Source organism: Fukomys damarensis, unplaced genomic scaffold (assembly GCF_012274545.1).
Source record: "Fukomys damarensis isolate Sample0158 unplaced genomic scaffold, DMR_v1.0_HiC HiC_scaffold_38, whole genome shotgun sequence".
Lineage (NCBI taxonomy): Eukaryota > Metazoa > Chordata > Mammalia > Rodentia > Bathyergidae > Fukomys > Fukomys damarensis.
Window position 1 is genome coordinate 39,354,636 of NW_022900950.1, and position 13,244 is coordinate 39,367,879.

At 38.0% G+C, this 13,244-nt stretch overlaps 1 protein-coding gene across 3 annotated transcripts in view; it reads right to left on the bottom strand.

Annotated features, from left to right (window-relative positions):
- Nucleotides 1–5,271: 5,271 nt before the first annotated feature.
- The window catches only part of Dclk1 (doublecortin like kinase 1), a 336,493-nt gene continuing 328,520 nt past the window's right edge, over nucleotides 5,272–13,244 (bottom strand). For 2 of the 3 annotated variants that reach the window (XM_010623927.1, XM_010623929.3), the window contains one exon: nucleotides 5,272–6,638. In XM_010623927.1, the coding sequence (XP_010622229.1) occupies nucleotides 6,474–6,638 (165 nt within the window). In that variant the 3' untranslated portion in view covers nucleotides 5,272–6,473. The remainder of the gene's footprint in view (nucleotides 6,639–13,244) is intronic. The other variant, XM_010623928.2, reaches the window with a different exon arrangement.

Below are 13,244 nucleotides of genomic sequence, written 5' to 3' on the forward strand. Positions count from 1 at the left end.
TGGCAGGTTTTTGGCAAGGCTGCTAGTCTCATAAAGCAATGTAATGGTCCTTAGGAAGCAATCGTTTGGCTATTTCACAGCAGTTGCCAGAAAGTCTAGAAAGGACCTAGTGTCTTCAGTACCAAAGAGCAAAAGGAGAAACAGCAGCCTATGGATGGCAGGGAAGATGACTGCTACTTTTACAAGTTAGGGATATTCTGGCACCTTCCTAAGATGCCAGGGGATTCGCAATCACTCTTGCTGTCTGACTTTTCAATCTTCTAGCATGGAAAGTTCAACAGGAAAGAACTTTATGCCACTGTAGTTTTGCAATTTTCTCTAAGGTCAATATTGCACATGAAATGTCTAATGGGACATTGCTATGAAAATGGAAGCTAATTACAGGTTAGTGGCTAAAACAACACTCTTCTCTGGAGACCTTATGCACATAGGTTGAAGGATAAAACAGGGCTGAATGTTATTTGATTTCTTTGTGTTTATCCAAGTCTCGGGCCCTGGCAGGAAGGTAACATATGAAAAGGGACATTTTTGGAATAGTTGTCTTTGAATTATGCTCATGAAATACATACTGTGCTACGGAGGACATGTGGGAAAGCTACACTCTGACCGCATGACTAATTTTTAAAGCCTTGCATTGAGAGAATTCCCTCCAAGAACACAGCTGGGCTATTCCTTCGTGGACTGAATGTGTCAGTTCCGAATTGAACTGAAATGAAATTTCACTCCATGATGGCATTGTGAACTAAAGAGTAGGCCTGGCAGCTAGGATATTAGGTAGTAGTTCATACACCAAGAACTGTTATTTTATTAACTTCAAGAACATGTTTTACATAAAAACAGGCAACATCAGAAAAGCTTGGTTGATAAATGAACATAATATATCACAGATGATTTCATTCCACATTAACCTACATTTATTAGCTTAAACTGAAGGATTAGGAAAAAATTGGTTCTCATTCCATCTTTAATCATGGATACAAATTATTTGAAAGTTATTTAATTAGGATTCTGAAAAATCAAAGATTAACCTACACCATCTGACCCATGCAGCAAGTAATAAATTCAGTAATTTCAAAGAAAACATTGAATTTTTCTCCTACTAAATCGAAACCTCTTGGAAACTTGTTTAAATGCACCAAGTTCCCAGCCCACCTTTTTAGTATGCATGACCAAAATACTATTTAATTTCACACTCAACTAATCCTTTAATAATTTTCTTTCAGCCAGAATGAAAAAGGGTATTACTAATCTCCTAATAAATTTTTTAAAAAAGTTATTGGGATATGACTTTAACCTTGGACTAGTTTCAATTTCTTTTTATTTATTCTGAGAATACCCCAAAGATTAATGTCAATGGCAAGTGAGAAATTGCCCCTAGAGTATTGTTCAAGCTATATTTCTTACCACATTTGATTCGACTGGGATGAATTGATATTATTAGAATCTTTAACATCACTTTTAAAATGCTACTTTCTTTTAATATCAACAGTGACAGCTTTAAAACTATTACTTTAAATTAATAAAGTATATCACAGACAAAAATATACAATTTTACATTAAAGCAACATTAAGGGTCTCAGTTTAGTTAATCAAAAAAGAATATTGAAGAAATTTACAGGTATGGTTTAATTTTAGAGATTACTTTTCCTTTAGGGAAAAAGAATGAAACTAGATCTTTCATTTGTCTCCATGGACAATATACTGCAAACCTTATGATCGGAACACTTGCCAGTTAAATGCTCACTCACTGAAAAATGATCACAGCAGCCTTAGTGCTGAAGCCAAAAATAACAACAAATAAACAAAACACCCAACCAGGGACATTCTAAACTTCTACCTTGAATATCCCATTTCCTACCAGGTTATGACCCTTAATGTTACTGGATGGATGCTTGCATATCTGAGATGATTAAAAAAATAAAAGACTGGCCTAAAAGCACCTCCTTCTTTAGTATGTAATTACATGCAAACTAAAGATTCTTTCTGAGAGTCCCAGGGACCCCATTTGTACCTGTTCTGTGTATAAGCACCATTGAGCCAATTTTTAAAGCACTTTTCAGTAATCAAATGTTTAGTGTGTCCTTAAATTTCATTGATTTACCTTTCTTTAAACAAACAAAAAAGTGTGGGTGCTGTTTTACACTGTCCTTGTATCTGAATTAAGAAAAATGGTACTTTTGGAAATACTTTTAATCACTGTTTTCCCCCACTAGATTAGAAGACTAGAAGATCTTCATGAAATTTGATGATTAAACAAGGAAATGTTTATCTCCAAAGAAGCATATATTGACCCTCTACACTGCATGCACACTAAGGGTCTATTTGTGATTATTTTCTCAAACTCCCAATGGCTGACTACATGTGGAAAAGACTGGCCTTTAAACAGTCAACTGAGTTTTTTAAAAAAATCTTTGAACAAAAATATAATGTACCAATATAATTTGAATGACTTACAACTTATAGAAAAGATGCTATTTAAACATATGCCAGGTGATTCCTTAAAAGAAAAAAAAGCCCACATCCAAATGAATAATTATATTTAAACTACCTTCTTAGATCTTGGGTCTTTCCAAAATTCTGAAGTCACAATTGAGGAGACATGCCAGATATTTTTTCTATTGTTGTTTTCTTAGGAAAATTGGAAAGAATTTGGGAAGAGAAAGAAGTGAACCTTCACTCTGGCATAGGTCCTGGATAGCAAACTTCAGCCTGGGGCACATTTTTATGGTTAAATTAAAAACCTTTGAGAATAGGAGTTTATCATGGAAATGCTGACAGACCCTTAGCCAGAGAAGGGTTAGGGGCAACACAATAATATTAAGAAAGCTCTCCCTCAGCTCAGTCGAGCTTCAGCACAGGGGATAGAGTTGTCTAATGGATGCCACTGGCCAGCAAACAACCGTGATTTAATGCACTCGAGCCTTGGTCAGATGGTAGCTCTGTGACCCTCTAAGTCAATTTTTCTTTTTCCTTTTCTAACTGAAATATGCCTCAAAGGGTAAAGGATTGCAATTTTAGCTTTCATTCATGGATATATTGCTTTCTTTCAACAATATCTGATGGGCCTGTTAACCACTCCCCCACGAGGGATATTGAGGAGGTGCAGGAAGGTCTCATTGAATACAAAACAGAAAGTGTTTTCAGTAGTTTATTCATATTTCCTTTTCTCTGCTTATTTTAATATGCACCACGTGTGAGTTAGATGAGGGCTATGGTAAAAACATTTTCCATGACTGAAATCCTACTTTTCCTTCTAATGATCTGGAGCAAATCCCATATTCATTAATCATGATGAATAAAATGATTTCTGCTACACTGCTGAGAAAAAAAAACGTGTTCATTAATATGAACAGTTCTTATCTACAGAGATGATTTACATGATGCAAATAATGAAAGAGTTCTTCCTTAACTAGTCTATTATCAAACCAAAAAAAATGATTCTTAAAATTTCCTTGAAAATACCATATGGCTGGTCATGTGTCAGTACAGGAAAGACAGTTGTCATTTCCAGGCCTCCACTATAAGAGCTATATCAAACATGTGGAAAAAATATGGAACCACTTGTGGTGATGATTGAATTGATAATTATAGAGATACACTGCCATAATTGAACATATTTACTCTATGATAAAGTAAAAAAAAAGATCAATTTGGTTATAGAAATTCCTCAAAGAACACCACCACTTAATTATTTAAAACTTGAACTATCCCAAGAATGTTGAGAAAAAAAATTAGAAAGCACTGGCTAAGAGCAAAGCAATCTGGATACACCAACATCATCAGCATGCCTTGTGCTTGTCTGTTAGCCCTATGAGTACATCTGACATTCAAGATCCTGGTTGCTTAGTGCTAGAGAGATGGCATTCCATCTGATTACTCAATATTTCTACTTGACAGGTCACATTCCACTGTTTATTCAGCATAGATCACTTAGATTCTACAGCAATGCACTGCAATCCTCATGCTGACTGGGCCCTCATTCCTCTGAGCTGCGTTCTGCATGTGCTGAAAAACACTCCCACACTGCCCCGGGTTTCAGTGGAAAAACACCCAGGCCATGCACTGTATATGTGGACACTGAACGCTGTAGCAATGCATATAATGCCCACAGAAAAAGCAATAATTCAGAGAAAAAAGGGAAAATGACAATCTACTGCAAGTAGGTCTCTACCCATAGGATTCTTTATATTCACACACTTAAGAGTTGTGGCCAAATATACATCTACTCCTTAACCTTAGGATAGTGTGTTGCTTATAGTTCCAGAGAAAGCAGCAATTTCTGACCAGGTCAGTGCACTTTACTAATATGTAATCTATCTAGGAACTAACATGATCCCTGGTGTTCTTTGTCCTATTTCCTGTTTCCCCCAAACCAATTTGAACTGATTTACTGACTTATGCTGCTTTGTGATTTCATGTGTTATCATTTCTGTATTAGAAGCATAAGAGAAGAAAGTTTGGGAGTCTGTATTGCAAAGGTAATGATGTGTTGTGATTTTTAAAATCTCTATGAATGTAGATTGCAGTTCAAGGGCCAAAGAGTAAAAAGCAGTAGTTGAAAATCAGGGTGACTGAAAAGTCACAACTTATACAAAGGTCATTCAGAAAATTTGAGAGTCTCAGATATTAAAATATATTTAAAACTGAAAAAATAAGTCTCATTAGCTATCCAGTTAAAATTTTCTTTTTGGGAGGGGTTACCGGGGATCAAACTCAGGACCTTGTACTTGTGAGGCAGGTGCGGCAGCACCGAGCTAAATCTCTGGACCCAGTTAAAAATTTTTGAGATATTACTAACTGTAACAGAGCTGGGTAACAGAGCTGAGCAACTTTAGGTGGGACACTAGTTGGGTCCTGCCTCAGACACCTCTATATTCTTCTTTCTGAATATTGCCATAGTGAACCAGAAGCAGCAGGCCCTCAGTCTGAAATAATCCATTTTTCAGATCAAACTAAGGCCTGGTGACCCCAGCATGGAGAGAGATTTGATTACAGAAGTGAAAATATAGATATCACTCAGAACTGGCTTCAAAGACCAAAAAAAAAAAAAAATCACTTTGGATAGCTAAAAAGAGTAGTATTTAAAAATCATCCTAGGGAATGGAAGTTTATCCTTAGGGCTGTCTTTTGGGCATTATATCCCGCTGATCCTGGGAGACTAGGTAACCTAAAAGGTACAGATATAGTCAAGTGTGGTGGTGCACTCCTAAAACCCCAGCACTCTGGAAGACTGAGGCAGATCGAGGCAGAAGGATCTCAGAAGCTTGAGCCCAGTCCCAGCAATTTAGTGACTTAGCAAGATCTTGTCTCAAAACAAAACAATAAAAGTAAAAAAGGTCTTGAGATGCAGCTCACTCCAAAGGCTCTGGGTTCAATTCCCAGGTCCACCCGAAAAAAGTGTAATTAGTTTATTTCCTTAAAAATCACTCTAGATAGTGTTCTGCTATGCTTTCTTTTCAGCCACTTTGCAAAGCACTTGTCTCTATCCCAGCTCTTCAATATGTGGATTTCACACTACATGTGGGCTGCATGCACAGGACCACAGTTTCACGAAAAAGCAGGTAAGAAAAAAGCACAGGAGCTTACTCCTCTTTCTTTTGAAATTCCAGCCCCATAGAGCACCTGGCAATTTATTGCTCTTTTCAACTGGTTGCTTCTTTCCTGTAGATGTCTGATACGGACCATACAGACCCTCACTCATCACGCACAAGACAAGCCTTGGGGTCTGCACTGGCACTAGCAGCAGCTAATGTGAAAGCAGCATTTCTGGGGCAACATCAGTACATCTTCCTGGGGAGACAGTTTCAGGGGAGGATGTATTGTCAATTTCCTGGGTCAGGCTGTTTGTCACAAGCCCATTCTGAATGCATAACCCACTGCAGCAGATGGTTATACTGAAGAAAAATGATTCCCTTTTTAATAGGATTGTGAAGGAGAAGGGGTGTATAGGCTGAAGTATAAAATGGCCATGTTCTAAACCCACAGAAAAGAACGATCAAGTTATCATTCTAGATGCCTTTCTTGTCTGGACATTTTAGCATCTTAATAGCACTCCTTGATCCGCAGCAAAATCAAAAAACATGTGTCTACACTCAAAGGCCCGAAAGATTCGCAGCAAAGATTCTCAACTAAATTCTCTGCACTCAGAGGGTTAACATGTGCTATATTACATACTGCAGATCCTATCTTGACCAATGAAAACATTCATTGTTTCTATGTTTAAAAAAAAATTGGACGTTAGCCTTAACCCTTTGAGGACCCTATTAGTGACAAATTACCACCTTCACAACACCAAGTGTTGTCTCACTCAGAAAAGGGAAATTACTACAAAAGTACCCCAAACACGCTCTCTGTTCTGCCATTCAAGCATTGAATGCTAGATAGGTCAGATGAAACTGTTTTACAGAAATTTTGGGGAAAAAAAATCTAACGTCTCAAAGGGTTAAGCTAGGACTTTAAGTAAAAGGGTCTCATTAAAAGGGCGAGTTGGGGGAGCGAACAGTCTCGGAGGAGCTTGGGGAGTAGTCTTCGGATTCTGAGTTGAGTTCTGGCGGAGCTGGCTGCGCCTTGTACCGGCTCCTCACATCCTGGTTGCGTCTTCGTCGGAAAACCTGCCTCTCCTTATCAAGAGCGGTGGTCTAGCAGGGGCATAAAATGAGAAAGAGGACAATTAGGCCGAGGGAAATGGCACGAGAAACTTTCTAGAACATTGGAAAAACATGCTGGCCAAGTTAACTGGTCCACGATGGCTCACTTTGGTCAACAGTCTCCACTCTTGGGGAGCTCTCTGCTCCCTCACATGGAGCGCTCATGACATCAGCAGGCACAGGCAGGATGGATGATGTCACAGGTTGGAACTCTCCCCAGCCCTGCCCAGACTTCTGCTAGCTCCACATCTATTACCCTTGGTGGTAAAGGAGTGTGGCTGAACCTCAGGGAAAGATTGGTTGAATTTTAATGAAACTAATGCCTGAGATTGAACATGACTTTGAGTGCAATTAAACCAAATGTAGACTTTTTCATGGATTTCATTTAGCAAAATTCATTTTCATCTTACTATGAAGCAAATATGAAACTGAGGTTTATTTTTGTAAGGATCCCAATGCTTGGTCTCTATGCCACATTTTCCTGAGGAAACCACAGATGATTCCCCAGGATGTGCTAGCTGGCTGTAGCTCTGGAAATTATTATTACATCAGAATAAGGAACAGCATGACTTCACAGATTTAATGGGTGTGGGGAGAAACAGGGTCATTACAGTGAAACCTTACACAGAAAACAGAAGAGCAGGTACAAAGCCTGAAGAAAAATATAGAACACATATAAAAGTTGAAGCCATCCTTATTTGAAAGTCCCTCTTTAAAAGGAGGTAGCCTGGAGGTTATTCTGCTTTTAAGAGATTACTTTATTCTATAGGGATATACGCCACCATTTTTCCTCTTGAGAATTTACTGTTAGCTTCTTCAAAGAACTCAGATAAATTTATAGCCAGCCTGGTTCTAAGAACAAAGTGAAAACTAAACCTCTCATACAACTGCTGTATAGCATTAGAACAATCTTAGATCTAAAATAGAGCAATCAAAGTACCAAAATGAAGTAATAAAGAGAGAAAGAGACACAGTGTGCAGAACAACTACAGTAAATGGCTTCGTTAGACTGAACTGTTCCACTTTAAAAGCTATCCACACACTGAATCCCAGGGTTACAAACCAATGAGGAGTACAAACTTTAATAATTCACTTTGTTTCACTAGATTGCTAATACAATGATTCAATAACTGGTTTGTTGAAATGTCTACCTTTGATTTTTCAACTTGTTGAATTTTTAAGAACTCTCACATGTATAGTTATTGGTCTTATACCCATTGATTTTATGATATGTTCAGCATCATAAACTTAAATTCCTAACTTTATTTAAAACATTGTAAAGTCATAACACATGGCAGCTGGCTTTCAAAGCAAACTGAACATGTTCTGTTTGTGTAGAGTTGAATGTTGTGAAAAACAGATGTCTATTTAGTCTGACTTACATAAAAAGCATTCTGTACTTATTCCAGGACTAACATAAACTCTTCTCCTAGTCATAAAAAAATAGTTCTATTTCATTCTTAAGGAAGGAAATGTCATTGGCATTGGGCTGAATTTGGACTAGTAAACACAGGCAGTCAGATGTGAGGGAGAAAAGCACCCAGGGCTTGTGGTCAAGAATTCTGTGTCCTTCTCTGTATGTCCCTGACTGCATGAGCCACTCACTCACTTCTCTCATTTATTAAATAAGGATCAAGAATAATTCCTTCATACCCTACAGAGTTGCTGTAGATAAAAGTATGTGTATGCTTTCTAAACAGACAAGTTTCCAGAAATAGAAGGTGTTCTTTCTTTTTCACAGTTTGATCTAAGATAGTGTTTTAAAAAGAATAACTGTAGGTCAGAGGAAACTAATGTAAAACAAACTCCCTGTTACAATTTAATTCAGAGTTTTTCCCCTCCTTTCTTTACTGTCATTGACCCAGTCTGAATATTCAATGCAGCACCACACACAGTGATTAAATAGGTGGCTTGTTAAATAGACACCCATTTTTTGATTCTTATTGTATTTATTATTATCATTATTTGGATTGAGGATTGAACCTAGGACCTTTATATCTCGCTAACTTATTAAGCTGTCAGGATAGGCTTGAATTTACAATCTTCTTGCCTCAGCTAGACTGCTAGGATTACAGGAGACCACCACTATAGTTTGGCCTTCTTTGAATTTTTAAGGTCTATACTCATCACTTTTGTGATATTTAAGATAATCTATTCAGTTACTCCAAGTCATACTCTTGGTGGAAGCCACTGAAGTAGGACATTTCTTTATGAATGACTTAATCCAATTTGTACAGAAACTAGTGGTATTAAATGTCAAGCCCATGCTTGGAGAATCTAATTACCTTCATTTTCACATTTATTTCTTCAAATCATTATAAGGAAAATAACAGTCTCTTCCTTTCTTCTCCTTCTGCCTAGTCTTGCCATATCCCCATTTAAGTGGTCAGTTTTGCCTACTCTTAACAAATCTCTTCAGTTAGCAGCTTTCTAAATGTTTCCAACTGATTTGCTCTCAAAGATGTTCTGGAGGGTGTCTGTTCATAGGTCTCTGTTCCTGGGGCCCTGGCTTGGCTTCTCCCCAGTTCCATGGATTGTGGTTAATTTTATACGGCTTTTTTTCCATCTCTATTCCCAGACAGATTACTATATACTGCTACCCCATGCATCTTGCCTACACCCTTATTGTCACCGTTTTCCTTAACCACACTGAAGAGTCTTTCAAGGGCCAGGACAAGTCTTAGGTATCTCTGCATTGTCCACAGTTCATAGCATACAACAGATACTATCCATGGCTCTCTGGCTTTAAAATATGGGAAAGTCCAACAGAGGTCACCCATTTGTCTCTGGAGCACCTAATGCCTAGTACATCTTGTGCACAACTGACAGGTCAATTTGCACAAGGTCTGAATTATTTACAGTTCCTCATAAAGGGTAATTCCTTGTACTATCCTTGGCAATGAGCTTACAGTACAGTTTTCTACTGTAAAGTCAGTAGGCTGTCTCCTTAGTGCACACTGGATTTTATGGGACAGCATGTATTTGCTCTAAGGTATGGTAATTAGCCATACCTTAATTTCTCTTTGAACTCCTTACTCCCATAATACGTGATTCCAGTGAGGATGACTCTACTCTATCTCTGGGGGTAAGTTGAGTATGGGATTATACCAGAAGCAAGACAGGGCTTACTGCATTTCTCAGTATCTATTACTGGCTCAGAATGCACACCAAACCCAATCAGAAGAATGCAAATGAATCTTTTGCTAGGACTTCACCTTTATATGGATCTTAGTTGAGAGAACAGTAGACCAAGAGCTGTTTCCCACATCCTGGTACACTTATGTCAAACTAAAGCCAACTCATGGAAGCCAGGTTGGGGGCAGAAAGAAACCAAACTTGAACTGAACTCTGAATCTATCCATCACTGAAGCCAGATCCCATCCATGGACCTTTTTGGTTACATAATACCATACATTTTCTTTCTGCTAAAGCTAGTTTGGTTTGTGCTTTCTCTCCTTGCCATCAAGCAGTCCTGTGTATCCCTGAATGTACGTTAGTCATTCTCACCTCTGCATCCTGGTTCAAGCTCTTTACCAAACTGAAATGACCTCTCCTCTCCTTCCTTATGCCCACACACATTTATTTATTATCTAAGACTTTACTACATCTCATCTCATCGCATTTTTTTATTAAGCCCTCAGGCAAGAACTGTCTTGACCAAACTTTTGGCACTTAATTGCATAGTGACCCTCTGTGCATTTCTCCTAATACCATTTAAATTGCTCTATAGTATCATATAAAACTTAACTTTTGAGAATTCTTAGGAGACTGTGGCATATATATTAGGTGGGTATCACATACTTCTTAATTAATGCGGAATTGTTTTAGGTGAATATGTATTTTCTGAATAATAACAAAACTTAGAATGCAAAGCAACTCTATAAGACAAAAGGTTAAAAGTATTAAAAGTCAATATTTAGCTATACAATTCATGCTTCAAAGATGATCAAATTCTTATGTCTGATTAAATTAATATTCTCATATCCATACATTTGTTCCTTCAAAAAATTTACTATATAAGCAATGTCATATATGTCCTTAGAACTTTAATTGACTGTAAAATTAACTTGCCTCTAAAATATGTGAAGTTTATTTTACACAATGAAATTCTATAGCTTCATATGCAGTTAAGAACTGATGAATTTAACAAGAGAAAAGAATTATATGTTATATATATAGATAGATAGACATAGACAGATAGATATTGCCATAAAATAGGTTACTGAACTGTTAATCTCCAGTCTTCAAAGCATTTGAAACATAATTGTTTTCTGAAGTGTGGTATCACAAATTCTTGGGCCTTTCGACCATTTTAACAGGAAGATTTATTCTTTATCTGTCCTAAAATATTCCAAATGTCAAGGAAATAGGATCACTCCTTTTTATACTTAGTTTTGCAAAGTAAGAATATTCTCAGGTAGAGAGGCGCCATTAACACTTAAGTGTTAAATTGCTTACAGATTACTTATTTATGAGTTATTTTGTTCAAGGTTTGTAGCTTTGTTGGAACCAGCATGAATGGACTTGCAGCAGAAATCCCAAATGTCTCCTCAGTGAGTTACCACTTCATTAAGAGCTCCTAGGAGAATCTGAAGACTATGTTATCATCTTTTTTGTGCTAATTAACACAGATTAGAGGTGAACAAAAAATCTCAAGAGATTCTGGTGCTGACCAGTGGTAACCAGTATGAAGCTCTAACCTGGCTACTTCGAGACCCTATGCTGCATCCTGGTTGAGAGCTATCCAGTGGCCTGAGGGAGTCTGATCGAAAGAACAAACAGTTGATGGCATACAGAAAAGAGCTAATATAAACCTGTCCCACGCAGTAGAAACATTGCATAGACCTACTTCAAACTATAAGCTTTTCACTATCATAAAGCCCCTGGCAGCTACCACAGCAAGTGTGAAAATTGAAGAAGGGTAAAATAATGCCATTTACTTCAGCAACTCAGGCGGCTGCATGCACAGTAGCTGGAAATTGTAGAGAAATTAGTATGCATTGTGTTTCAATGCCTGCCATACCACGAGGCCTATATAAGCGAAAACACAATGCTTGCCTAACCAGATTTTCTCTAATAACAGATAGACTGGGTGAATTTGGCCTGTGGCCTCTTCTGTGACAACGAATATCCCCCTACTCCACACAGTGCTCAAATATTTTAAATCCTTGTTTCTGACATTAAATTTGGAAATCGGCATCAATCCATACGAACTATCCATCGGATAGATTTGTGCAGTGTTAAAGGGAAATTGTCCCAGTGGCCATCAGGAGTGAGTCAAGAATAGGAACTGAAGCAGTGGCTTTGTTTTTGCTGGGCTAAGTCACCCCACATTTCTGCAACGCTTGTCTTATCTGGTAGCTATAGCTTAATCCCCTCGGAAGCAGCAGTAGGTAGAAGTCAGGAGAATTAGCTTTTTGTCCTAGCTCAGCTAATTATCTGACCCTGAACATGTTTCTAACCACATTGAGCCCCATTTCCAGGCCCACAGAGTAAGGGAGGGAGTGGGATATCATGTATGATCCCGAGGGAAACTTTCACCTATGAAATTCTATGAATATGCTTAATATCACCATCAATCTACTATAATGGGTTATGTTTTCTCTTGGCAAACAATAGGCTTTACAGTCTGTGGATCAAAAATATTTCTCTTCTGCAATATGGGGAAGATTCACAAGGGATGTATCTCATTTTAGTCATGAGGCAATGTTTTCTGTCATGGCGTAATTATTGGATTTAAGTAACTGCATTTTTTAGAGGCAAATGTTGACTGCTTTCCCTTTTTTGTGTTTCTTAATTTATTGCTAGCCATCACAAACAGTCTTCATTTCATTAATAAAAGAACATTATTGTGCATTTTGCCTTTTAGCCCATCCATTATTCATACCACCTAGGAGACTGAACCAGGGATGCAGCTGCTGGGGCATTAATCTCAGGAACCCTCTCCTTTGCTTACCCTCACCCTGTAGGGACCAAGTTACAATTTGCTTGCCATTTTGGAAACATTTTGCTTGCTTGTAAAATTAAACTGACAAATCAATTGAAATATCCAACCTCCTCATTTTATTAGGCTCACTGTCATGCTTCTCACAGTTCTGTTTTGGTTTGCTTTCCTACCCTTCTGGCACCTCACCAGAAACTGTCAAATATCTGGAAACATGGTGTAGATTTTCCCTAGATACAGATGACCATTCAAATGGCAAAAGGAGACCTGCACGGGATGCAACTGAGCAGTCTTCCAGGCACCTTCCTAGGTGCGACTCTCCTGAGTATGATTCCTCATTTTTTCTGGAAGAGTTGACCCTATGTGTCTGCATCAGCAGTCTTACACGTAGGCTTCTCCTGCTGACCTGTTTCTTAAGAGAATGCCAATTGGCTTTGCTCTGTAATTGGTTTCTGACGGCCTCTCATCAAAGAACTATGATTATGGCCACTTAGTAGGCATTGGACTTAAGGTTCCAGTGGGCAAATATCATGTGCTGCCTCTGTTCAGCAGCCTTTGATTTTCTTATAGATGTGCTAAACTAGGCAACCTTGTCATTTGTTTTTCATGCTACTAGTGAGCCAAAGAACTACCACGGGTATAGTTTGTATTAA